General features: G+C 38.0%; 1 protein-coding gene across 2 annotated transcripts; it reads right to left on the bottom strand.

Annotated features, from left to right (window-relative positions):
* Positions 1 to 121: 121 nt before the first annotated feature.
* Positions 122 to 22339, bottom strand: gal3st4 (galactose-3-O-sulfotransferase 4). 2 transcript variants are annotated; one of them, XM_079810574.1, is made up of 4 exons: positions 8401 to 8673; positions 7654 to 7764; positions 2259 to 2568; positions 122 to 1745 (listed from the first exon to the last, which is right to left on the bottom strand). In XM_079810574.1, exons 1-4 carry the CDS (start codon positions 8421 to 8423, stop codon positions 753 to 755), a joined length of 1437 nt encoding a protein of 478 aa, XP_079666700.1. In that variant the 5' UTR covers positions 8424 to 8673; the 3' UTR covers positions 122 to 752. The 2 variants fall into 2 exon arrangements, with proteins under 2 accessions (XP_079666700.1, XP_079666701.1); XM_079810575.1 differs by lacking the exon at positions 8401 to 8673 and adding an exon at positions 22045 to 22339 and having other exon boundaries at positions 133 to 1745.
* Positions 22340 to 27749: the final 5410 nt, after the last annotated feature.

Here is a 27749-nt window from a genome sequence, read left to right as displayed (position 1 = left end):
GTCACATGATCCTTCAGAAATCATTCTAATATGCTGATTTTGAGCTTAAAAACATTGTTATTATTTACTTATTATTATTATTATAGAATAATAACTTATTATTATTATTATTATTTATTTTAACATGTTTTTGTGGAAAACGTGATACATTTTCAATATTCTTTGATGAATACAAAGTTTTAAAAAATGAACATATATTTAAAAAAATGTAACATTAAAAATGGCTTTACTGTCACTTCAGATCAATTTAAATGTTCAATAAAGCATTCATTTATTTTTTTTAAATAACACTGACCCCAAACTTTTGAACGCTAGTGTACCAAAGGTACTTTATCTGTTTAAAAGTGGGTTTTTGAAACACTGCAACCACTTATATGACATGTATACTGCTAAGTTGCGTTTATGTACCATACCATGACTAGTCATGGAAAGAGAAGCAGCATTTTCTCACTTATTCTCAATATCAAACTCACCAACAGTGACCACTTAGCCACCATCTGGCATGTTTGTACCATTATATCACTCCATCCACTGCAATGTACCTCTTCTTCACTTGCGACACTGACACTTAGTATGGAATATTAAAAAAAAAATTAGTGTAGAAGGGCAAGATGAGGAGGAAGAGTCAATGACAAAGTGGTGTGTTGTATGTCTTGGATATCCCTTCTCCTCTAGTAGTGCAGCATAGAGGCCCGTGGAGCCATAATTGGTCAGAACTACTGACCTTGAGGCAAAAAGGTGCAACTAGCTCACTATCTAAATCTTACTTTTGAATCAACCTGATGATCTAACGATTGATTCCGAAAGAGAATGGTCCCATCCCAGTCCTTCTCCACCAACCTCTTTCCCCCATGGTCTTCAATCCTGAGTTTTGAGGACTCCCTTCTTATTGGAAGCCCTCCAGCGACTGGGTATTGCTGGGCTCGCGGGAATTGCCGAAGATCCAGCAAGTCTTTGTACTGAATCTCAGGCCTGATCATGCGTAGGCAAGCTTCCCACGTGGCATTGTTCAGTCCCGACTGCAACTCGTAACCCAAGATCTTCACTAATCCACTCTGGAAAGGGCGGATGGTCTTGTCTCGGATACGGCTGGCTTCTATGGGGCGGCCGCCGTCGCGTAAGCAAATGCGAGTGAGAACTTCCCTTTTGGTCCTAAGCAAGGCCACCTCAGTCTCCAGTCGACTACGCCCAAAGCGCTCTACTTCCTGCCAAAAAGTGAAATTGAAGGCTTGGTAAAGGTGCCAGTCTAGCGCATTCCACTCACGTAGTTTTGATCTTTGCTTGTCTGTTAAAGCCAAAGGGGCTGGAGCTGCAGCCTTTCCCACCCATCCTGACCTTCCACTGGACACTTGCTGCCTGGCGTTTAGGCTAAAAGAAACCACAGCATCTAGCGGCCAGCACAGAGCGTGGCGCAACAGCACCATAGATTGGTCAAAATACTCTGAGAGAAGGATGAGCTTGAAGTTCCGACGCACTGCTGCCACACCGCGCTTCACCAGCGCTAGGCTGAAGTTGGAGGTATGATCAAGACCAAAGTCAAACCACATCAGGTTGCGGGCGTAATGGTTGTTTCGGAGTCTGGGGTCGTAGTACTTATGGGGGTTGTCTGCAAAATCACCCAGTCCTTTGGCACGCCTGAAGGCAGGGGCAACGTTTTTATAGTAGGCGTAGGAGGATTCAGCTAGTGCCACAGGGTCTCGAAGGATGGAGAAATAGAAGGTGTCAGCTGGCATGACCTTCTCAACCTGTAACAAAAGTGAAAAAGGGAATAGCAACCCAAATAGGAACATTTTCAATCATGTAAATGAACTTGAATATAAATGGTTATTGAAGAGGAGATTTCTACCGTTTTTGCTGATTAAAAAGTCCAGATTCTGGACTAGAAGAAAATAAACGTGCTATAAAAGTACTAAAAATTTGTATCTACCCAGGGGAAAAAATACATACACATACAAATGACAAATCAGATAAAGACAATGTAAATAATATCTGCAAGCATCAATCAAAAGAATTTAGATGATTATTTGGTATTTATTATTAATAAAAACATAATTGTGCTTATTATAGCTTCACCTAGTGTCAGAAAGAAAGGTAGTGGATACCCAAACCATTTTATGCCAGAAAAAAAAGATTATTAATACTAAGGAATTAAATCGTTTTTTTTACTTGGACGCCTAATTAATTTGATTAAATATATATAAACCGAGTGTGATTTCAACAGATCTGTCCATGAAAATGCCAGCTACCATATGCTGTACCTCTGGTTTGTTGAAACGCATGTGATTTCCCATAATGTCAAATTCTGCCACGTGAGGACCTCTGTATCCTTTCACCCTCTGGGCGATAAAGGGCAGCGGGTAGCCAAATTGGTACCCCACAGGCAGGGCAAATTTAAGTCCCCGCTCCTCTCCAAAGCGATAGAGCAAATTGAGAACTGTGCTGCTTGCTGTCTTGTGAGTCTTCAGGAACATGATGTGGATGTGGGGCTGACAAGACCCCAGAGAGGCCTCTTGGGAATCCTCAGATGGAAGAGAGTAGAGGGAGTGAGGCCTCTCTGGCTGCATCCAGCTAATGGAGAGAAAGAACAAATTATGACATTAAAATGATAACAAGAATGAAAATGAATCTGCCATTCTACTAAACATGCTAAGAAGATGAAGAATGAAATAAGGAAAGGCCTGTCAGGTTACAGATTATTACGCAAGAGAGATAATTGAGTGCTTAAGGAAGTAGAGAATAAACACTTCAAAGAGAACGGGTGAGTATAGATTAGCATCAAATAATGAATAGAGAGATATTCTGAGAATGTGAAATGCATAATCACTTATTTGTGCCAAGAGGCACATTATATATTATTAGAATAAATACTGTAATAAGATACCCTACAGAAGAATAAATTACACAACATTCTCGACTGGGGATAGTTTATTAAAAAATTGAAAATTCTGTCATCCTTTACTCACCCTCATGTCATTCGAACCTGTAAGACTTACTTTCCAAAATATCTTCTTTTGTGTACAACAGAAGATATAAAGTCAAGCAGGTTTGGGCATGTCCTGATTTTGCAGATTTAGACGCATTTCTGGGTCAACATATTTTATTGATCCTGGAACAACATACTAGTGCTGGGCGGTATACCGGTTCATACCGAATACCGGTATTTATTTTTGTTATGATATGAATTTTGATTATACCGCAATACCGGTGTATGTCACTTAAACAACGTTCGGAACGAGGCGCAGCGCGTCATTGTTTAAGAGGGGTCCCGTTTCACTGTTGCACTGTAGTGAGAGCACAGCTGAGATCGCATTACAGCCTATGGCTGAATCCGAAATCGCCCCCTAAAGTCTCATTCACTATTCCCTCCGTTATTCACTTATATTGTTCACTTGAAGGAGTGAATGAAAACGAGCGAGTGAATTCGGACAGCTGTGTGTGTACATCGGCTGTACACTCGTTATTGCGGTGCAATGTGAGATTGAATGAGTGCACTCAATAATGTCCACTATGGTTTCGTTCACCACTACAAATGGCTGTCCCTTCAATAATGCAAATAATCTGAGGTTATAGGGGGCGATTTCGGATTCAGCCCTTGATTACAGCGGAGAACTCAAACTACACGCGCCGCGCGAGAGAGAGCGGTTTCTGCCCGGAGCGGCTTGATGAGATTAACAACGTTCTCCACATGGATCATATGGCACATATATAGACCGGAGCAAGCGCGTTTAAGTTTTTTATGGACCTATTTCATATACTCTAGTGCTCTAAACATGAACCAGCAGCGTGTATGCGCACATATTTCATCACGTCTTCTTCAAATGAAATTTATGCAAAAGAACAGATACTACAACCGTATGTCTGATCACGGCCACGATGAAACGATGGATTATTCTGATACACGGAAGACAATGATGCAAGTTAATAAATAGACTGACAGTTTCTCCCTCGTTTTGGCAGTGTGTGTTATATAGGGTTAGATTTTTTTTTAACTGCTTAAGGTGCCCTCAACTCAACTTGGAATCTAATGGTTGATTGGAATGTTGTTTCAGGAACCTGTTGTACTTCAGGTACTTCCTTGTTTGGAAAGACATGAGAATAAGCAAATGATGACAGGACAGGGCTGTAACGATTTGACCAAAAATAAAAATCTCGATTAATTGAAAATTTTACCTCGATTACGATTACTGAACGATTATTTTGCTTTTTTTTTGCTTTCCTTTTTTTGCCCTCATAGTTCACTGATAAGGTTTGTATTGTAAATATTTTCTACTATTAAAGGTGGGATATTTTTTCTAATGAAAAAGTGCATTTCTTAAAATACTTGAAGGAAACCGTTCACTTCCAGCAGTTATTGTCTATGGGGCAGATTTCTGTTTGTTGTACATCAGATACAGATAAATTAGCACATAGGCCTACATTACATTAATTTGAAAACATTAATGACAGAGTGATTGTGTGTGTGAATTAGTCATACCGTCTCTATTCATTATGAAGCTGTGGTTTGTACTTATTTCAAAAGGTATTCAAATCTATGCTATACCGGTTGAGTTTCTAAGCTACTTTAGTGATAAATCACAGGACAGTGTTGACAATGAGTTTCTGCGCTCCTCTCTGCGCACAATCTTCACGTGATGTGCGAGCTACTGTCTGTGAGTGTTCGTGTGTCACAATATATCAGGCCATTAGTTCAACATAATACACATCTGATGGTCTAAAATCGCTTCAATGTTCAAACTGGCAGGCCTTAAAACATACAAATGACAAAGCTTTGTGAGGACGCAAGTGAAAGTGATCTGGCGCGCATTGTCAGAGACACGACACGGCTCGGCTTGGCTCTCTGTCTCACAGAAAACAGCTCATGAGCACTGAACGGAGAAGTTTAACGTTGTTCTTGAATAGTGCACAATCGCTTTAATGTTCAAACTGGCAAGCCTTTAAACTCATTTAATTGACAAACTTCATGAGGACGCAAGTGAAAGTGATCTCGGGCCTTGCGCGCGCCGTCTCTGTGTGTGTATCAGCGCATATAAGAACGGGGATTAACTTACGTGTATAAACGGTGTAAAACATGCAATTACCATAGTAATTCTGAGCAGCTATAAACAAAGATAACTGCTCCTGAGTCCTGCATTTTTCCGTGTGCCTGCAAACGGCACTTGATGTGGCTGACGGGGCGGAGTCACGTGAAAACCGAAATTACCGACATGGGAAAATTACGTCGGTTAGAGGTTCGAAATTTCAGTTTCGATTAGTTTTCCGTTAATCGTCCAGCCCTATGACAGGATTTTCTTTTTCTTTTCATAGGAACTGAATTTCCTTCTCAGAAGAGACTTTAGGAATTCATGTCACAGATTACATAATTTATTAGCCTATATATAGCATTAGCAGATTTTTCTGCATGAAATAATGCAGCAACACTTAAGCAACATTATTTCTTAACACTGGATGTTAAATGACAATAATAATTAGGGGTGTAACTAGTGGTGCAACGGATCACACTACGGATCATGAGTCACGGATCGGATCATTTTTCGGATCAGAATAAAAGGGGGAGGAGACTATTTTTATTTGCTTTCCATTTATTACATGAAAACTTTTGGTGTTAACATAACCTATATGGTTTATAGGTTAACAAGGAACTTTTGGTGTTAACAAAAATAAAATAAATAAATAACCATCTGAATAAATCAAATTAGACTAAAAACAACCTGAGACGTGAAAATGGGCCTGAGGTGTTTTTTTTTTTTTTTTTAAAGATTAGGATGTCAACATTCTCAGGGAGAGTAGACCTCTCACACTTGTCAGCATTGCAATTCTCTTTGTAGGCCTATACACTATTTTATAGATATCATGTTTGAACGCACAACACTTAAACAACGTTTTATTGAATTCATTACTTTATATTTATATAGCCCAGTACCTACTTTAGATGTATATATTACATTGCTCATGCAAGTTGCAAAACAGACAATAGACTGTTAAAATAAACATTTAAATTAAAACTTACGATAGACAAAAACCGACTGTCGTCTTTTCTTTCGTTTCTAAATCTTTTTACAAGAAATCCTGCAGGTCATAAAGAACTTTGTTTTTCCACCTCCAAGAAAGGGCAGGTGCTCTCCATTATTTTTCCTTGTTTACTTAAAGGCCGTTTTCCTTCCTTTACTCGAGGCAAAAAGCCATGTGTTGACTTTGAAACAGAGTAGACTTTACATTATATGCATCTGTGGTGGAATTACTAGATTTTCGCATCGATACATGTTTGTTTTAATGCGGATGCGCTGTCACTTTAATTCAGCGCCAGCACATCAAAAAATAGACTCTGTGCGGAAACGATCGCAGCACAGCTGGCTACGCGGTACGCACTCCTGGAACGCACTGACGGACTGAAGCCCCGTGCAGTGTGAAAGCTGTATCTGTTAACAAGGTACGGAAAAAATACGCACTGCAAACGGAGTATGTGTGAAACGGGCGTCAGCAGGTGCCATGCTCGATGTATGCGCCACTTTCATAAGGCTTTCTCGTGCCACAGTGCCTACATACTGTCACAGTTTTGTCCACCACCCTTCTTCCGTCATCTTTATATTTTACGGGGAAGCCAAAATGCTCCCATACATGCGATTTGAATGATGCGGGAGGCTTTTCAAGTTCTTCTACTTTTCCGCTAGCCACTGCTGACTGATTAACATGCCCTGTTCACGTCAACACGTGTTTCTCTAAAACTCAGCATCGAGTTTAAAGGAACGAGATCACTTAAAAAGCAATATCGGCAGAAAAACTGTCTTTTAGTCTGCGATTGCTAAACAATTCAGATTAATCCACAAGTTTTAAAAAAATGCGCAATAAATCCACGGGTCACGTGCGTGCCGAACCGTGGGTCGTGATCCGTACGGATCACGGATCAACTGCGATCCGTTGCACCCCTAGGTGTAACAATATATCGTGTCATAATAAATCGCAATACAAAAATGCAACAAAAACAATTTGTACCGTGGATAGTGACAATATGTATCGTGGATAATGACAATCTGTATTGTGTACAGTTCACCGAAAATGGTCTGAGAAAAAATTCAAGTTCACAGAGTTTTATTCTCAGTACTACATTAAACTACTATACATAATGTTGAATATAATGTATAATAAATGCAATGGGGGAATATGTGTGGGTCCTGATAATGCCAAATGTCTTTTGTTACCTGTAAAAAGTGGCCAACATTATTTTAAATATATCTAGTCAGTGACAGAGTGCAAGCATATTCGCCTAAAATAATTCTGTATTTTCAGCTTCAGAATCAAGAATATTTTTATTGTTCTGTGCATTGGGTATACCAACACCAGGTCCAAGACTATTGATTTCCACCCCCAATGGAATACCAAATTTAGCATTTTAAACCAACAGTAAATTTTTTGTTAACCTTTCACCATATATCTTAATATAATAATAAGCTTAATAAGTCTTAATAAGCAATAATATCGTATCGTGAGGTCAGTATCGTGATATGTATCAAATCATGAGGGTATCGTTACACCCCTAATAATAATAATAATATGTATTCAAGCAATGTTTTTATAAATGCTGTATAGAATACAGTAATCAAAAGGAGAAGTTATATTTGAGAAAGAATGTAAATAGAAATGGGAACATTTTCTTACCTCTTGTTGAAGATGACTCCCAGAAGTTGCCCGGCAAAAGCGATGACAACAAATACCAGGAGTGCTTTCCATATGGGCCCCAGCCGATAACATCCCAGCCACCGCATTCTCCTATGATCAAGAGGAGCACGGTTAGCCTCGACTGTGATTATTGTACAGCACAGGAGGAGAGTGAACTGTTCATTAATAATAATAATAATAATAATAGAGTATGAAATGATAAAAGACCAACAAATGGACAATAAAAGGGAAGAACGTGTGCATGCCAAGTGTGGAATGTGTTAGAAAGGAAAAGCCGTGATTAGAAACACAAAAGTGACAGAAGTGGCAGAAAATGGAGAAGACATTCAATATGACAGGAAAACGGAGGAGACAAACAGGCAGGTGTATCTGTTGTCAGATCAAATCCACATACAATAAACACATACAAAAAGCTTAAAGGCTGCTATTGAAAACTCTTATGACGCTATTATACATCTGCAACCTAGAACCTCTGCCACTCTTTGATCAAAGCGAACAGACTCTTGTCTAATGCTTCATTGCAAACTAAATTATGTTTGCATGAAAACGGGTGTAGAGGAAAATTAAAACAGGCTGAGGGACAAAATAGATGAAAAAAAAGGCCTTTTTACATACGCTTGTCTCGTCTTTTTGAAAAGGGTGTTGCAGAATTCGTTAGGACAAAGACATACTACCGCTGTCATAAATCACAGATTGCGCCAAGCAGTCTGAACCTGGCACACTTACCGAGCTGACCGTCTGAAAGCCATGATAAAACCCGGCCGGTATCACTATAGATCGGCGTTTGGCAACAGCCACGGTGCATCTCGGCCGATGCCTTTCAAATCCGCTCGACGACGTCTGTGTAATACATGGTCAGACAACAGAGCGCCTGCACGATTGCCGTAAAGTGCGTTAAATTTCTCGTTTGCTTGACGTGCATGCGCTTCGCTTCAGTTCCTCGATAGGTTAAGACGGAGAAAAGGGACTGCTTTGTGTTTTGAGAGAGTGTGGGCGGGTGTTTAGGGACCAGTCTGCTGCTATGTGAGTCGAGGTCTGACGTCAGACCTTCTCACAAGCACAAATCCATATTTGTAGGAACGATGAGCGCAGATATTATTGCATGCAGAGCACACAAGTAAACACATCCATCTTAATAACCATGAGATTGGCACGAATACGGTACTTTCCATAACTGTATGATATTTTTGTGGCATTAGAGGCACACATGCAATGTTTTTTTGTTTTTTGTTTTGTGATAGATGTTAGATCAGGGATGGGCAACGTCGGTCCTGGAGTGCCGCTGTCCTGCAGAGTTTAGATTCATCCCTGATAAAAAAAAAATTATAAAAAAATCTCACCTGCCCCCAGGAAATATTTTAGCAGGGACTATTTGCACTAAGTGCAATAGATAGCAATAGATTCAATTTACACTAAGTGAAAATAGGGACATATTCTATTTACACCATGTAAAAGCAGCAGTTCTTTGCCAAAATAAATTATAAATATCATCTAATTACTATTTACACTGCAGATACATACTATTTGCACCTCAGTATTGTTGTACATTAACAGGATGCAATAATAACATTTTATATTTATTAAAATTATTAAATGGATGCCATATTTATAAATCCTAATGAATCAAAGTGTATAATCAAAGCCTTAATCAATATTTCTCCTCTTATATATTATGATGATTTAAATTATTTATTCTAGTTTGATTGTTTCTTTCTCTCTCATATGTTCTCTTAAGTTTGTATTTGATCTCTGAGGAGTGACTGAGGGTCTGGCCCATGCCAGGAGTGCAGTAACAGTGCTCATTCAGCCCGGCTTCTAGAGATGAAATATGGATTTGTCTTTCATTTGCTTCATTCCTTTTTACTGTTATAGAATTAAATGCTTTTAATTATATTTATTTTATATTATTTATATTTTATTCATTTTATATTTATAAGCTATTTTTATTTTTTTTTATCTTCCATGACTAGAGAATAATGGTGAATAATGTCTGTACCTCTTACTAAGAGAAATAATATTTTCAGAATGTTTTGGGAAACTTTCTGGTTAGAGCTGGAGCTCAACCAACCAACCAACCAACCAATCAACAACCAACTGGATAAGCTGTGTAGATAAGTTCTGTGTATGTGCACTCTTTGTTACAGATCAGTACTGGTGTATAACTGGTATTCTGCTAGAGACCTGTCGGCGCCTATTCCTGTCCTGGAAGGTCACTATGTGCCTAATTCCGGGGTGAAACAAGTGATCTATGGAGACATGCATCTGATTAACTGACCGTGTGGAAATTTACTATATCTATTTTCTCTTAGCCAATCAGAATCATTCAACCTGCAGTAATGACGTAGCTAGACCTTTTTAAAAAAAGGGGGGAAATGAGAGTATAATTGCTGTAAAATAGAGAGAGTGCGGCCTACGAACTCCTTGTGAGACCTGAAGCTGGCTTCTGCTAATGAAACTGCAAACTATTCTTCAGAAAATTTCTCTTTAATTAATCTAACTCCTGACGCTTGGTCTTCATTCTTCACATCTGGTCTTGGGTCCTAAACTGTAGTTCCCTAACAGGACAATAAAAGGCTTCCCTACACCTACCCCTAACCCTACCCAATAAATACTTTTATTATTATTAAACGTTTCGTTAGGCACTTTATTTCCACTTTTAGAAATTGTATTTTAATTTAAAGTAATTGCTGATGTGATATATGATGGGAAAAGGGAGAAGAGCGAGCTCGGCAAAAGGCGGATTCGAACCCGGGTCGATCGTGTCAAAACCTAGTTCCATGAGCCTTAAGGCCCATTCACACTAAGGACGATAACTATAAAAAATAACGATAAAGATATACTGTAGTACTAAAATTCGTCCTGAACAGTTTCAGGCTCATGTCTTCATTGAAACTTCAGTGAATTATTCAATTTAATTACTAAAAACAACTACACATTTATTTTCAACCAAACATTTTAACACATCTTTACGTAATGTGTCTTTATCTTACTTTAATTTTACAACAAAATGCTTCAGTTTTTCTACCCGTTGATAATTCTAAAAGAAAACGCGACTAGAAATAATGTTGCCATATAGTAAGCTAACGAACGCATCTTCCACTCGCACCTGTTTTAAAGATCCACCGCACGCTCTTATTTTAGCATAAGGCTTACGTTATGCGCTGTCCATGCAATAAGCCCATGTCTTTAAATGAGCGGCGTTTACGTGGGTTGAATTGACATGGATCAGCGATGAGTGACAGGGCAGGGGCACAATCAGATTTCAGCTACGCCACTGAATACATCATAAATGTTTCACTGATATAGAACATACTTTTTAATGGTAGCAAAGTAATTTTTTAAACCAAATTTATTAACTACATATAATACACAATTTCGCCCGCAGCTTAGGTCAGCTATAAGCCTATGACTTGAAAATACACTATATTGTCAAAAGTAATGGGACACCCCTCCAAATCACTGAATTCAGGTGTTCCAATCACTTCCATGGCCACAGGTGTATATATCAAGCACGTAGGCACTCAGTCTGCTTCTACAAACGATTGTGAAAGAATGGGTCGCTCTCAGGAGCTCAGTAAATTCAAGCATGATACCGTGATAGGATGCCACCTGTGCAATAAGTCCATTTGTGAAAGTTCCTCACTACTTAATTTTCTACGGTCAACTGTTAGTGGTATTATAACAAAGTGGAAGCAATTGGGAACAACAGCAACTCAGCCACAAAGTGGTAGGCCACGTAAAATCACAGAGCGCAGAAATTGCCAACTTTCTGCCGAGGCAATAGCTACAGACCTCCAAACTTTGTGTGGCCTTTAGATTAGCTCAAGAACAGTGCGTAGAGAGTTTCATGGTATGGGTTTCCATGGCCGAGCTGCTGCATCCAAGGCCTTAAATCACCTAGTGCAATGCAAAGCGTGGGATGCAGTGGTGTAAAGCACGCCACCACTGGACTCTAGAGCAGTGGAGACGTGTTCTCTGGAGTGATGAATCACGCTTCTGTCAGGCAATTTGATGGACAGGTCTGGGTTGCCAGGAGAACAGTACTTGCCTGGCTGCATTGTGCCAATTGTAAAGTTTGGTGGGAGGTGGTTAGGGTGTGAGGTTGTTTTTCAGGGGTTGGGCTTGGCACTTTAGTTCCAGTGAAAGGAACTCCTAATGCTTCAGCATACCAAGAAATTTTGGACATTTTCATGCTCTTAACTTTGTGGGAACAGTTTGGGGATGGTCCCTTCTTGTTCCAACATGACTTTGCACAAGTGCCCAAAGCAAGGTCCATAAAGACATGGATGGGCGAGTTTGGTGTGGAGGAACTTGACTGGACAGAGTCCTGACCTCAACCTGATAAAACACCTTTGGGATGAATTAGAGCGGAGACTGCGAGCCAGGCCTTCTCCTCCAACATCAGTGCCTGACCTCTAGGGTTGGGAATCGTGAGAAATTTTCCGGTTCCGGTTCCGGTTCCGGTTCCGCCTAACGATTCCGGTTCCGATTCCGGTTCCATTAAAATTATTAAACAAATAGTGGTAAAGGAAAAAGGCACAATACGCAACTCAAACAATCCATTTTGTGTTTATTACTTGCTCTAAAATTTATTTACAGGTTGGCAATGTCAAAAAAGTCCTGTACTGTACATATATTACAGTATTAATTAAGCCATTCTTGCAACACATTGTTTTTCAAATGAACACCTCTGAAATTGTCTTATTACATTTTATCTCTCTGTCTCTGAATAAAACCAAGTTATAAATGATATTTATTAGTTATATTTATTAATTAGTTGTATATTAATTTAATAGTAATTCAGTTATTCAGTGAACTTGTAAAAAATAAATTGCAATTCAGCATTACAATGGTAATTGTGCCTAAACGCTTACCTAAACCATGGTGACTCAACGGTTGACAAATATTTATATATATATATATATATATATATATATATATATATATATATATATATATATATATATATATATATATATATTGCACAAAATATATATATAGGCCTTTCACTATAAATCTGGTATAAGCCCTGAGGCCCTGAGCCTCTGTGCTGTAGCAAATGTTTTGTAAAATTGCTAGTGCTGCCTCCTTTGCATGTTATTAACTTTTCACGTGTTACATTTTGCTTCATTATCATTCATTCTTTGGAAATGAATCCATACTTGTGACTTTCTCTTCGCCATGCTGGTGGTCAACGAGAAAATATCTGACGCAAAACCGTAAATGTGTAGCGCGAGGGCTTTCAGTGCTGAACTGCGTGCGTTGCACTTCTGGAAGCGGCAGGCAACGTAATTAATATTCATGATGAGGTGAGTCAGGGTTGCCAGGTTTTCACAACAAAACCCGCACAATTGCACAATCGCTTCAACCCGCGGACATGAAACACAGCCCGCGGCAACAGTGGAAAACGAGAAAGCGGGAAAACCACGGACTTGGCAACACTGGCTGTCACTCGGATACGCTTCCAGCGCTTCGCACACACATTGCACCAGAACCGTTTTCGGAACCGAAACTTAGGAATTTCGCGCGGTTCTGGTATTTTTCAAAAATCAGTTTCGGTTCTGCATAAGAACCGGTTCTCGGTTCCCAACCCTACTGACCTCACAAATGCCCTTTTAGAAGAATGGTCAAAGTTCCCATAAACACACTCTCCTAAAAATTGTGGAAAGCCTTCCCAGAAGAGTTGAAGCTGTTACAGCTGCAACTCCATATTAAACCCTACGGATTAAAAATGGGATGTCATTAAAGTTAATTTGCATGTAAAGGTAGGCGTCCCAAATCATTTGGCAATATAGTGTATATAGTCTGAAATTATTGAAACCATACGACTGTTAGACATGGGTGGCACTACTTTTTGTTTTTAAATTTCATCAGTGATCTGATACCAATATAACATTGTAGTGTTTGTTCATTTTAAATGAAGCCGTGTGATTCCGCGTGTATGTCTACGCCGTGTGATTCCGCGTGTATGTCTACGCCGTGTGATTCCGCGTGTATGTCTACGCCGTGTGATTCCGCGTGTATGTCTACGCCGTGTGATTCCGCGTGTATGTCTACGCCGTGTGATTCCGCGTGTATGTCTACGCCGTGTGATTCCGCGTGCATGTCTACGCCGTGTGATTCCGCGTGCATGTCTACGCCGTGTGATTCCGCGTGCATGTCTACGCCGTGTGATTCCGCGTGCATGTCTACGCCGTGTGATTCCGCGTGCATGTCTACGCCGTGTGATTCCGCGTGTATGTCTACGCCGTGTGATTCCGCGTGTATGTCTACGCCGTGTGATTCCGCGTGTATGTCTACGCCGTGTGATTCCGCGTGCATGTCTACGCCGTGTGATTCCGCGTGTATGTCTACGCCGTGTGATTCCGCGTGTATGTCTACGCCGTGTGATTCCGCGTGTATGTCTACGCCGTGTGATTCCGCGTGTATGTCAACGCCGTGTGATTCCGCGTGTATGTCTACGCCGTGTGATTCCGCGTGTATGTCTACGCCGTGTGATTCCGCGTGTATGTCTACGCCGTGTGATTCCGCGTGTATGTCTACGCCGTGTGATTCCGCGTGTATGTCAACGCCGTGTGATTCCGCGTGTATGTCTACGCCGTGTGATTCCGCGTGTATGTCTACGCCGTGTGATTCCGCGCGTATGTCTACGCCGTGTGATTCCGCGCGTATGTCTACGCCGTGTGATTCCGCGCGTATGTCTACGCCGTGTGATTCCGCATGTATGTCAACGCCGTGTGATTTTGCGTGTATGTCTACGCCGTGTGATTCCGCGTGTATGTCTACGCCGTGTGATTCCGCGTGTATGTCAACGCCGTGTGATTCCGCGTGTATGTCTACGCCGTGTGATTCCGCGTGTATGTCTACGCCGTGTGATTCCGCGCGTATGTCTACGCCGTGTGATTCCGCGTGAATGTAAATGGATTTATAAACATACTAAATTATGTTTTTTTCAAAATGTAAAAATGCTGAATGTTTCTTGTGATGGGTAGGTTTAGGGGCAGGGGCAGTATGTGTGTGTGTGTGTGTGTGTGTGTGTGTGTGATGGGTAGGTTTAGGGGTGTGTGTGTGCATGTGATGGGTAGGTTTAGGGGTAGGGGCAGTGTAGGGGGATAGAATGAAACGGCGTTGATAAACATGCTAAAAAGCGATTATGCATCTTGATAGCACGCCAAAATGGCATACGAATTGGCGTGTCATACATACGCCATTTCATGAGATCAGTCTGGTATTGAGAAGTTCATCTACATGAAATGGATTATTGAAAAAGAAAAAAATGCAGGGTTGTTGATTAAATGGAGGCATATCTAAATGCAAGCTTGCATTTGATTGAAAGCAAAAAAATTCGGCATTCGCAATTTAATAGAAAATCTGTTCAGATAAACTTATAATCAGTCATTTGTTTAAATAATTTAGACATTATGGGTTGCAGTGTTGCCTAGAGCGAGGACAATGCAACAAAGAGATGCTGAATAGCAGTGCAGAAAACACTGGTATGCACTAAAGATGTAATTAACTAACACCCGCTCACCAGATGAAATCTAATAAAACTGCTTCAGGGATTCTTGGGATGACAAATAGCTCAAAATAGAACCAATAACTCACTCAATCCTGTAAGCATATCCAAATAAGCAGTTCCAAAATCTTTTAAATAAAACTGTTATTTTTGAGGCCTGAGTAAGTGATCAGCTTAGACAGTTGGCTATTTACAACTTTTATTAATGTTTCTTAAGTTGTGGCCACTTGTGATCGGATTTTGTAGAAGGAAAGGATTCTGATTTTGTCACAGCATACATCATCAGTGCTTTTTGAACAAACAAATAAAGTTTTTACACATTATTTTTTTGTATCCCCACAAAGGCAAGGAATGAAATGCTCATTTTTAAATTAAGCACCTGTATTACCTGATGCACAACTATCTTTGCTTAAGGGGTAAATAATGTCACCCCTTACAACAGACAAATAGTTTATGCACAATTTTCTAAAGAGATCTGAGCTTTTTTTGTATGTTACTCTAGAGACTAAGGAACAATGACTCGTTTCACTGTATGAATTTCAATAAGGCAGACATCAGGTTTAGATTTCCTGCATCTGGTTTACCTGCATCTGGTTTATGTAAACATGCTGGACATCTTTGTATGTGTAAAAATATTGGATGCACAACTAGACTTGTGGATGACTTAATACAATTAGTTGCCATTTAGCAGATTTTTTTCTAAAGCAGCTTTACAGTACACTAATTGCTGGAATAGTGCCTTGTAGTTTAATATTCTTCAATCTTCTTTATAAACCTGAATAAGGGCCAGATTTACTAACAGCTTGGTCAACGCAAACCCTCTTTTGGCGTTAAAAAACTACTTTCAGGATTTACTAATGACACGCAGTGAAGAATTAGAGCTGAAAGGTCGTTGACAGTTATTTTTGCGGCTGACCTTATTGTATATTCATTTGTAAGAGCTTCCCTTTCGGACACAAAATGTATGGGAGGAGAGTATTTAAATGAATCATGCAAGGTGATTTACTAAGGTTTACACTCATCAGTTTACTGGTGTTTGCGCCGTTATTTACCGCTCATAAAGGCATGTCTTTAACCAGACGCTAACTGGTAGTTGGTCATTATGGAAATGATCAGGCTGTGTCTGTGTTCTATAATTTGCCGTCAGTAGATCACGCGCAGAACTTTCCACTACCATCTGTGCTTTTTTGGGATTGCGCTCTCACGCTCGTTTAGTAAATCTGGCCCTAAATTGGCAAACCTCAAAAAATCAGTTAGTTAAGAAATTAAAAGTTTAAGTGCGCAGAAATGTCTGATTTTTATTTTGTACTCGTACATTTGAATTGCTCTTAACTTGAAATATCTAAGTAAACTAATTCATACGTCACTTAAAATTATGTAATCTCAATTTAAATTAACCCCCCAAAAAACACACATAACAGAAACTCTTCTAAATTATCATGGCTAAACATTAAACACTACTAAATCCCCCATTAACATTAATCTTGCAAAAAAAACATTATTTTTTTAGCATTATAATTTTAGCATTTACTCTCCCTTTCGAGTGTGATGGCAAAGCATGCTGCGAAATAGAAATCCCAGCCCAGTTTTAGTTAAATTTAAGTTTGTCTAAATTAAAAGAAAGAACGTTAGTAAAATAAATAAAAGAAAGTTAATAAAAACTCTCAAAACAATTAATCAATTCAGATTACTTAAAATGTGTCAGTTTTTTAATGAACTCAACAGAAAAAGAAAGGTCTATACTCATAAAAGTTCATTTGATTAAACAAATTTGTTTACCCTACTCAAACCAATTAATTATTTTGAGCATTAGTGTTTACAGTGTACTAAAAGAACCACAACTTTTTGGTTGCAACACTCTTAAAAATAAACCAGACCCTCTGCTTTTGAACAAAAACGTTTTGCTTCATGCATTCTTTTTTTTTATCAGCGCTTGAATATGGGTAAGTTTAATTTAAAAAAGCAGCATTTTAAGCAAAAATCTAAAAGGTCTTTTTGTCAAAGACTACAACCAGATCGGATTCAGATGATCAAAACATAGATGCAGTAGCTCGAGTCCTTCAACACACCTAATGCTCGCACAGTCCTATAGCTCATCCTGGGTCGACATTTCATTCAGTAACATTAGGCAGTTTCGATTTATATGCTGTTTAATGTTGATGATTGCGTTATTTTACAAATGCATTACATATGATATCGCTTGTTTCTGCATTTTCCTTGCACGTGTTTTGATCAGGAGATTCAGTACTCTTTCAGAAGATGTGTCAAGCGTCCCTACCGTATAACAGTGAAAACAAAGAAAGCCGATAAAAGCCGAAAAATTCTGTCAAAGGCGGGGAATCATGTTCTCACCAATGGCAGAAATTTCCTTCAATGGTGGGGAAAGTTGTTGAAAAGTTGAAAGTTGTTTATTGAACAATCAATGGCAATAAAGAACCTTTATCGACTGATAATCAACTGTCTGAATGGAACATTTGTAAACCACGCATGGTTCTTCTGACTGTTGACACTTCACACAGTACTCTGATTTGGTGGTTTGCTAATGTCTCTTAACTTTAATCGTTTCATTCTCTCTGCATCCAATATTTCACTGCACAAAACATTTTATCCTAGCTGAAAGGGAATCCACATTTAATTTAGTCTGGGCCATTTTAACTTTTGTTTAGTTTTGTTCATGTCTTTTTGAGGATGAGAGAATGTCATGCAACCTGACCACGTTGGCATTTACCTAAATTGGCTACTTTGATTAGATGCACAGCCTTTGTCTATGACATCAACAACAAAAGGTAAGTGAAGCATTTTCTCTTCCCATTTAAAACTTGATACATGCATTTATTTTGCTGTCCTACACTCTTAAGAAAAATGGTTCTAAACAGTACCAAATTAGGGTTCTATAGCTTGTAACAATAGCAGAACCCTTTTTATAAGGTTTCATAAGGAACCATGCTTTGAAAGTGTTATATAGGACCTTAATGGTGTTATATAACCTTTTTAATGATCATTTATTTTCATTAATATTAGTATATTAGAATCTTCATATTATTAATGTTAGTATTATTAATATTATTTGTATATATGATTTATTATTATTGTTTTTAGTCCTCTATCTGGCTGGTCTTATAATATCTTATGGCCTCTATTTGGGTTTTACAAAAAATATATTATATAAGCCATAGCATGTGTCAATTGGGTACTTTTATTTTTTATCGACATGACAAATTGTAGCACAAATGAGTCTAACAACAGTTGTTAGCTGAATACATTAATAAATAACAATTGACATTGAACATGATTTAGATGTAATGAAGACCAAGTTCCAGTGAAAAATCTTCACATCCTTCATTATGAGAGGCAGTTTTTCTGTGCAGATGATGAGGTTATGGTACGTGACAGCATCTGAAATACACAATTGAGTTTAGGGTTACAGTTTGTCTGTAGTTACATTATGTAAAAACAACTGTTTATGAACGCCAAAATGAGCACAAATGAACAATATCTAACAATATGGATTATATATTCAATATCTCTGTTACTTACTTTGTGGAGAAGAGAAGATGAGTATCCTTAACTGAACAGAGCTGCTCACACTTACATGTTCTGTTTAGCTAAAAAGAGAAAAATACATGATTGGTAGGAAACCTGTTAAAAATTTTAAAGTTATAATTTATTGACATTTTAAGAGAGAAATAATTTACCTGTCAAGAGTGTGTTGACAGTCTGTGTAGTTGTATAGCTGAGCTCCAGAAAAGCAGTAATGAGGAGGCTTTGACAGTTACAGATTTGAAAAACAAAAAGGCGGGAATAAAGAACCCTAAACTCTAGCATGAAGAACCCATACCTGTCAAGTTTTGGATTTGAAAATAAGGGACATTCAGTCCCACCACCCCAACCAAGCTCCAGTATCCCTTACATTTTAAGACAGGTGTTATAGCCCAAATGAAAACACAAAAGGTTATATATGATGAGCATTTATTTAAAGGCTTATTTGCATATTTTCTGTTCATTAAACATTGCTTGTTACATTTTATTTTCATTCCACACATTCTTTTCATTTCATATTGCTTTTCTTTTACAGTTTTTCTTTTCATTTCACATAACTTTTCTTTACTCTTTTAGTGAGTTATTGTACAAATTTGTTGCAGACTTTACATTCTTTAAGACTTGTTTTGGAAGGAGTGAATTTGTGGGCTGGGCCAGAGTGGTTCATTTTACATGAGAGTAGAGCACAAACTGTTCTGTTGTCTAATGTCATCCTATTCTCTGTAACAATCTTTCGTACCATGCTAAATACCCTTTCTGAACTTGCATTGCTATGGGCAGGGCTCGACATGAACGCTTGTTGAGTGAAAAATAATTTTACTTGCCCAACGGACAAGTATCCTGAGTAAAATGTCAAAACAAAAAATAACTAGGGAATCACCAAAGTGCAATAATGATTCTGCATTCAGTTAGTGTAAGTGGCGATCGGTAGTGGATAATATAAAACGAACTGACAAGGTTGTGCTGTTGAGGCTCGCGCAGCCTCTCGACGAGAAAATCGAAAACAAATGAGCGCCACTCGTACAAAGAAACTCAGTTAACATAACACGGTTAAAATGGTGAAGTTATTATATTTATAACATATGATACAGTTAAGCAACATCACACTAGCAAGAGTGTTGTTTTCCTGAATACCATCATCACTACTGGAAATGACACTGATTTCATATGCCAGTTCCATAAACAATTAATTAACATTAAGTCACTTACATGTTATAATTAAATCCGCTGTCCCATTGATCACGGTATTGACAAGAGGGTTTTTTTTTTGTTGGCAGGAGTGCCTTAATCCGTCTCTATCGTTACGTCCATCATCCGTCTCTGTTTTGTTTTTTTTCCCGCGTTGTCACTCGTCATCTGACCTCACACACTAACCTCGCGACAACTGACACTGTATACTGTAGGCTACTGCAGATGGGAGTTATCGCGAGGCTAGTTACAGAGCTCAGATTGGAAATGTTTTTGTTTTTTTACTCCGGTATTATTGTTTTTTAATAACAGGTTAAAATACGGGAGATTTACAGGAAAATACTAATACGGGAGGACGGCGGGAAAGAAGGGTAAAATACGGGACTTTCCCGGCCAAAACGGGATACTTGACAGGTATGGAAGAACCATTTAAGCATATAAAGGATTCTTCTGGACGATACGGTTCGTAATCTAAAACTACATGTAAAGAACCTGTAAAGAACCATCTTTTGTTAGAGTGTACACGATTATACAGTTAGTTGCATCTAGCACATTTTCCATGCTATCTCCAATCAGAACAGAGGTACCCATCTCTGGCGTGATGACTCTGATCTTTCGAATATTCCTATTTAATAACTGTTTAATCGACATGTCATCCTCAATAAACCCGTCTCCGGCGTGATGACTCCGATCTAATATGACCTCTGACCTGTAAAGTTGTCAGAATAATAATCATACACTGTTTGTTAATTGGCCAGAGGAGAACTGGCACCCTAACTGAGCCTGGTTTCTCCCAAGGTTTATTTTTCTCCATTATGTCACCTGATAATTTAAATGAGCTAGATGACATCACCGTTTTCTCCGGAGCGGCTGTACAGCCGAATCAAATTCTGTTGCATTATTTTCCTGTTTAATACTGTGAAGCTGCTTTGAAACAATCTGCATTGTAAAAAGCGCTATATAAATAAAGTTGACTTGACTAGAACCATGCATTTTATAATACAGATAATATCAAAAACAAAATTTGGATTGTGCATGGATTTTTATTTGCACATAATGGCTCACTTAACATCAAAACTAAAATAAAGAAGTCTTTATTTGCTGCTTATTTTCACAGATCAGTCCAATTCAGAAACAAATCATTCAGACCAGTTTAGTGAACTAGAACAACCAATGCACTAAAAAGTAAAATGCACTCAACATGCTTCTCTTATAAATGGGCCAATGAAAGCTATAGATAATTGTCTGTGAATAATTACCTTTGTTTAGTTATCTTTAAATATATAACACATAGGCCACATGGGTCACTTTTATGATATATGGTATTTTTTGTTGCTGTTATTATTGTTATTGTCATCATTTCAGAGCTTGACAGCTTCAGTCTTAGTTCATTTTTATAATAAAAAGGTGACCAGGATATTCTTTTTTTAAAAATCAAGAAAGTCAACCAGTTAGGGTTGGAAAAACATGACAGTGAGTGAGTAATGACAGAACTTTTAAAGGATTCATTATCCCTTTATGTTTGTGTGAGGAAGACAATCCCTTAGTGAAACTTCAGAACAAGACAACAGTTGGTCCTTTGCAGAAAGTTGCATTGGTGTGGAAAATTGGAGAGTGGACAACAGTCCAACCTTGTTCCACAGGCGGTTCACTTGTGACCAAAGCAATGCTTCTAAACATTAGCAGACGCTAAACAAGCTTACCTTCACTAATCGACCCCATAGCCGAATAATCTATGTAATTACTCAGGATGACTATAGCAACGGAAAAGCGCTTTAGGGTGAATGTCATTAGACCATATGTTGACCCGAAACGTATTAAAGACAAAAGTAAACAGAAGTAGCCTAAATAAAGTATGAAAGTAAATAAAACGTAGATCAAATATACAGAAGAGAGGTTAAAGTGCAAAAGTTAAATCACAGGGCAAGTGGTTTCCAGAAAAAAATGAGCGGTATCAGTACACAATGTGCGGTCTAATTGAAATAAGTTAACGTTAACGTTCCTTGAATCCTATATGAACCCTGGACGACGCTTAAGTTAAAGAGCGACTGTCACATGGGCTGAGAGAAAATGCACATTTAGACTGTCATTAGTATTTGTTTGTATATATTATCAGGTCTACTCACCCAAAATGTGTCTCAGAAGCGTCGGTGCAAATCTGTGGCTGTTCCTTTAAGTTAACGTTACTCCAAGAGCAAAGAAATGTTAGTTTGCGCGGCACTCCAGTATTCCCTGTGAATCAAGCCTGCGCGAGTTTTCGTTATCCACCAACTGTACCAAAGTTTTGTGTTGATAAACAGCCCACCACGCTGAGATAGTCCTTCAAACTACATTAAATGCGATCTTACTAGTTCCTCGCGTCTGCCAGCTAAGACAATCCATCTGTCCCAACCCCCATCCATTACTGTATCCCCGTCTGTCAGCGCTCTGTGCGTGCACGCGCGGCGCGCTCTCTTCAGACCGCAGGGAGAGTAACTTTATCCTGCCTGCTGCAACATCTTAATACCATACTACATTTCAGTGCTTTTGTTGCAACACTGCAGCAATAAAATTGACAGTTGTGTTAGAACAATCATTTTTTTATGACTTTCAAAGGTTATTTATTGTTTATTTTAAAGATCCTTTAACATCCATGGAACCTCTCCATTCCACAAAAGGTTATTTATAGTGAAAAGGGTTCTTTAGATTTTTAAAATGTTCCTCACACTTGGTTCACACTTGGTTTGTTCACTGAAAGATTCTTTGGGGAACCAAAATTGGTTCTTCTATGGCATCGCCGCAATAGGCTACAGCTGGAACCCTAACTCATTCCATCTAAAATTATATTGTTATTTTGTGATTATTGATGACGACAAGAGAAATGCATGCCTGTTTTCCATTCTCGCAATTGTGACTCGCATATCTTGAACATATGGATCATATTTAATTTTCAGGAATGAAAACGAGATGTTGAGAGATAGGCCTAAATGTACCACCAAGTCTTATGTTACAGTCCTATTATCACTTTATTTAAATGTATTGATTTATTTTTCATAAAAAGTGTTTTGGAAATGTATAGACTATATCAATGCTGCATCAGATGAATGACTGACAGCTAGCTAGGCCTACAACATCTGGCACACCCTATAATCATGAGCAGGGTTATTCAAATCTTGCCCTGGAGGGCCAATGCGCTGCAGAGTTTAGCTCTAACCCTAATCAAACACACCTGAACATGCTAATCAATGTTTTCAGGTTCATTAGAAAATCACAGGTAGGTGAGTTTGATCAGGGTTGGAGCTAAACTCTGAAGCGCATTGGCCCTACAGGGCAAGATTTGAATAACCCTGATCTTGAGTGAAAAATTAAATCCACTTGAATAATGTCTGTTTATATATATAGATATATTTTAATGTATGTCTGTTTCTATGTATGTAGGCCTATAAATATAAATGAGTAGCTGTCTGATCAAAAATTAATTCATGTATTAGAATAGGTTAAAAGAATTAAGTGTATGTATCTTGTCAATATCTCCATAAAGCTTTTCCTAATTTTTTATCACATTTTACCCTCACTAATTCATTTTAAATTGGCCTGTTATGTGACATGCTTTTTTTTTTTTCAATGTTCAAATATTCTGTTTTCTATCAGTTCACTCTAAAGTCATGTCAATTGGTAATAATGCCTTACATTTTTGCCATGCTTTTTAGAATCAATAAATGTGGGATCTGTTGCTTTGCTATGACACTGAAGAACTGACAACCCCAAGGTTTTATGTGTCACTGTACACCCAAACTATGCGACCACCATCTGTTTCGCTCACATACAATATCCAAAGCCAAACAAAAGCCCCATTCATCTCTGAGCCCTTGCTCTGCCAGCTGATGCTGAATAATGAACCTCAAGGGGAATCTGGGGATCACAAGGCTCACCGTTTTCATCGTCTGAAATCAGACTGAGCCTGGTCACTTCTTTTCAGAAGTTTCTAGCCTACTAATAATGCTTAGCACTAGAGTTGTAGTACTCGAGACCGGTCTTAAGACCATTTTTTTATGGTCTTGGTCTTGTCTCGGTCTCAACTACATTTCTCCTCGGTCTTGTCTTGGTCTCGGACTTGGAGGACTCGGGATTTTATCTCAAGACCAGTCAAGACCACAACTGCAAGGATATCACTAAATTGCCAGTGCATTGTCTGATTTAACATAATTAATGTGATTTGATGTAAAATTTACAGCTTAAAATGCAATCAATAACTTCTGTGAAATATGATTTATTTTGTTACTGTGCTGCCGGGTTCAAAATCAATGCAGCATCGTCTCAAAAATGCCCAAAATTAGCTTGAGATTTAGTTTTTTTTCTATAACATACAATATAATTAAGCAATATCGCAAGAGCAAGAGAGCTATTTTCATGAATATAAGCGTGATTGCAAATTATATTGATTTATAACAACTGCTTTGAACAAATCGGTTGAATAAAGGATTCTGTGACTGTTAAATAATGTTAATGTTTTAATGTTAAATTAATCTGAACGTTAGGTGTAATTGTACCAATTCAGATGGAACTTCTGTTCCATGAATTTTATTGTTAGTGATTTGATTGGTAACAGCGCTATAGTGTCTTATTGTAATTATATTTATTCATTAAATATAAGTCATTTCACAGACAGTAGATATGGATCTTTTAGATGAATTTAAGGAGTGCTGGTCTGGTCTTGGTCTTGACTCGGTCTCACCCTGTCTTGGTCTTGTCTTGGTCTCGGTCTTGTCTTGGTCTCAACCCCACAAAGTCTTGGTCTCGGCACACGCTGGTCTTGGTCTCGACTTGGTCTCGGTTAGGTGGTCTTGACTACAACACTACTTAGCACAGCCATGGCCAAAATTTTGAGTTTAGGCCTATTTACAAGCTTAAAGAGAAAAAGATGAAAGACTTCCAGAGGAAAACTTAACAGCCTTGCTCTGTCAACAAAGGGTTAGAGGATAAATGTTGGCCATCACAGACCTGTTTTGTGAACAGACAGTTGCCACCTGGATGCATGGTGAACAAGCGAGGGTGCAGAACACTACGTTATAAGGACATGTCCAAACACACCGGTGGCCCTATGAACTACATGAAACAGCTGGAACCCTAACTCATTCCACCTAAAATGATATTGTCATTTTGTGATTATTGATGATGAAGTAGCAGAAGAATTAAATCATCACTTTATTGATTCTGTAGCAACTATTGTCCGTAGTTTTTCGCCTGAATACATAAATGTGTGTCCAGTTAATACAATGGAGCCTGCTTTTAGTATAAGGCCTGTTACTGAATTAGATGTTATGAAATTGATTAGATCTCTTAAACCTTCCAGAGCAAAAGATAAATATGGTATCGATGTAGTCATGCTTAAAGAGTCTAGTATGACATTAATTAAACCTATTACTAGAATTATTAACCTTTCAATTACTCAGGGTAAATTTCCAAGTGTTTGGAAGCCAGCCATTGTTGTCCCAATTTTTAAAAGCGGTGATCCATTCTCTATTGTTAATTATAGACCAATCAGTATTCTACCCACTGTTTCTAAGGTTATGGAGAAATTGGTTGCTGAGCAGATTACTCGTTATTTGAATGATAGTACTTTTACTTTGAATCCAATGCAGTTTGGCTTTAGAAAAAAGTACTCAACTGAGACAGCAAATTGTTATTTTATAGACAATATTAAAACTCTTTTAGATAAAGGTGGTGTAGTAGGAGCTGTGTTCCTTGATCTGAAGAAAGCATTTGATACAGTTAATCATAGAATTCTCATATCAAAGTTATCAAGTTTTAATTTTTCCTTGCATACACTCCGTTGGATAGAATCTTACCTGTCAGATCGTTCTCAGTGTGTGCGAGTACAAAATTATCAATCAACTGATTTAGTTGTGTCTACTGGCGTCCCTCAGGGATCCATTCTGGGTCCTCTGATTTTTGCTTTATATATAAATGATCTATTTTCTATATGTTCTGGTACTAATATACAAATGTTCGCAGATGATACTGTTATTTATTTACATGGTAATACTTTGTCACAAGTTTCTAATGAACTTACAATCTCTATGGCAAATGTATCAGCATGGTTAAAGGAAAATTGTTTACAACTGAATGTGTCTAAAACAGTATGCATGTTTTTTTCTAAGTCAAACAGAATTGGAAATGAGCCAGATGTTTTTGTGTCTGGGGTGAGGTTGCGGGTAGTTTCGCAATATAAATACCTTGGAGTATTGATTGATTCTAAACTTACATTTAAAGCTCAGGTAAAAAAGGTCTGCAAGCAGGTTAAATGCAATTTTTATAATTTTAAGCTCACTAGAGATTGTATGTCACTAGAGGCTGCTAAGATGTTTATGCATTCTATGGTTATTACTCATATTATTTATTGTTTAACAACCTGGTCTCAGGCAAGTTCAGTGACTCTAAAACCATTAGAGGCTTTATATAAACGTACACTCAAAGTTCTAGATAGGAAGTCTGTATATTTTCATCATTGTACAATATTGAAAAAATATAATTTGCTGAGTTGGGAAAATATGATTAAATATGCCAATGTGTGCTTGATGTATAAAATTATCTATGGTTTAACTTCTCCCCCTCTCAGCCAATTAGTTACCATCAGAACAACTGCTTATCGCTCCACAAGAGGTGCGTTAAGAGGAGATTGCATTATACCACTCCGGCGGAGTAATTTTAGTCAGTCTGCTTTCTCTGTTAAAGCTGCACAGCAATGGAACGCTATTCCAGCAACTATAAGAGAATTAGATACATATCAATTATTTAGAGTTCATGTGAAGAAATGGTTTATTAATAATCAGGTCTGTCAACATTGAATTTATATCTGCTTGCTGTACATTTATTGTTTCTTATTTCTTATTTTATATTGAGATGGTTTTTATGTAGTGTGTTATGTATTTTACCTGTATTTGTATTTTTTAGGGTGACTTGTAATATTCTGTCCAGGGACTACAGATGAAAAATAGCCTTTAGGCTAATTCTGGTGCATTTACAGAAATGTTTTATTAATGTGCATTGTCCCTGTTAACTAAACAATCAAATAAATAAAAAAAAAACAAGAGAAATGCATGTCTGTTTTCCATTCTCGCAATTGTGACTCGCATATCTTGAACAGATGAATTTAATTTTCAGGAATGAAAACGAGACGTTGAGAGATAGTAACACCAAGCTTATGTTGTAAGCTTACAGTCATATTATCACTTTATTTAAATTTATTTTTCAGAAAACGTGTTTTGGTAATGTATCCAATATTGGTAATGATACTATATCAATACTTTATCAGATGAATGATTGACATCCAGCCTACAACATCTGCTCACCCAAATCATGTGTGAAAAATGAAATCCACCTGAATAATGTCTGTTCACTTTAAAACTCTATAATAGCTTCAATCCAAACCCTTTAAATCACACTTTATATCTGCTATTAACTAAAAGACTAACGCTAAAAATGTTTTAAAGAGATAGTATCTTTTGATGTAAAAGAACAGTCAAGGAAGGTGGGTGATAAACCACTAGGGGGCAGTTAACATATTACTAGTAACTCTGTGACTTAGCATGTGACTAGTAAATAGTGACATCTAGAGGCTGTTTTAAGTAATTTCACCATTTTCTCACATTATGGAACAAATATTGTATACTGTTCACCCAAAAATTTAAACTCTGTCATCATTTACTCACTTTTATGTCGTTCCAAACCTGTAGGAGTTTTTTTCTTCTGTTGAACACAAAAGAAGATATTTTGAAGAATGTTGGTAACCAGACAGTTGACAGTAGCCATTGACTGGTTACCAACATTCTTCAAAATATCTTCTTTTGTG

This window comes from Gobio gobio (assembly GCF_949357685.1).
Source record: "Gobio gobio genome assembly, chromosome: 2".
In the NCBI taxonomy this organism is placed as follows: domain Eukaryota; kingdom Metazoa; phylum Chordata; class Actinopteri; order Cypriniformes; family Gobionidae; genus Gobio; species Gobio gobio.
Note: the sequence above shows the minus strand (reverse complement) of the source record. Positions and strands in the feature narration are given on the sequence as shown.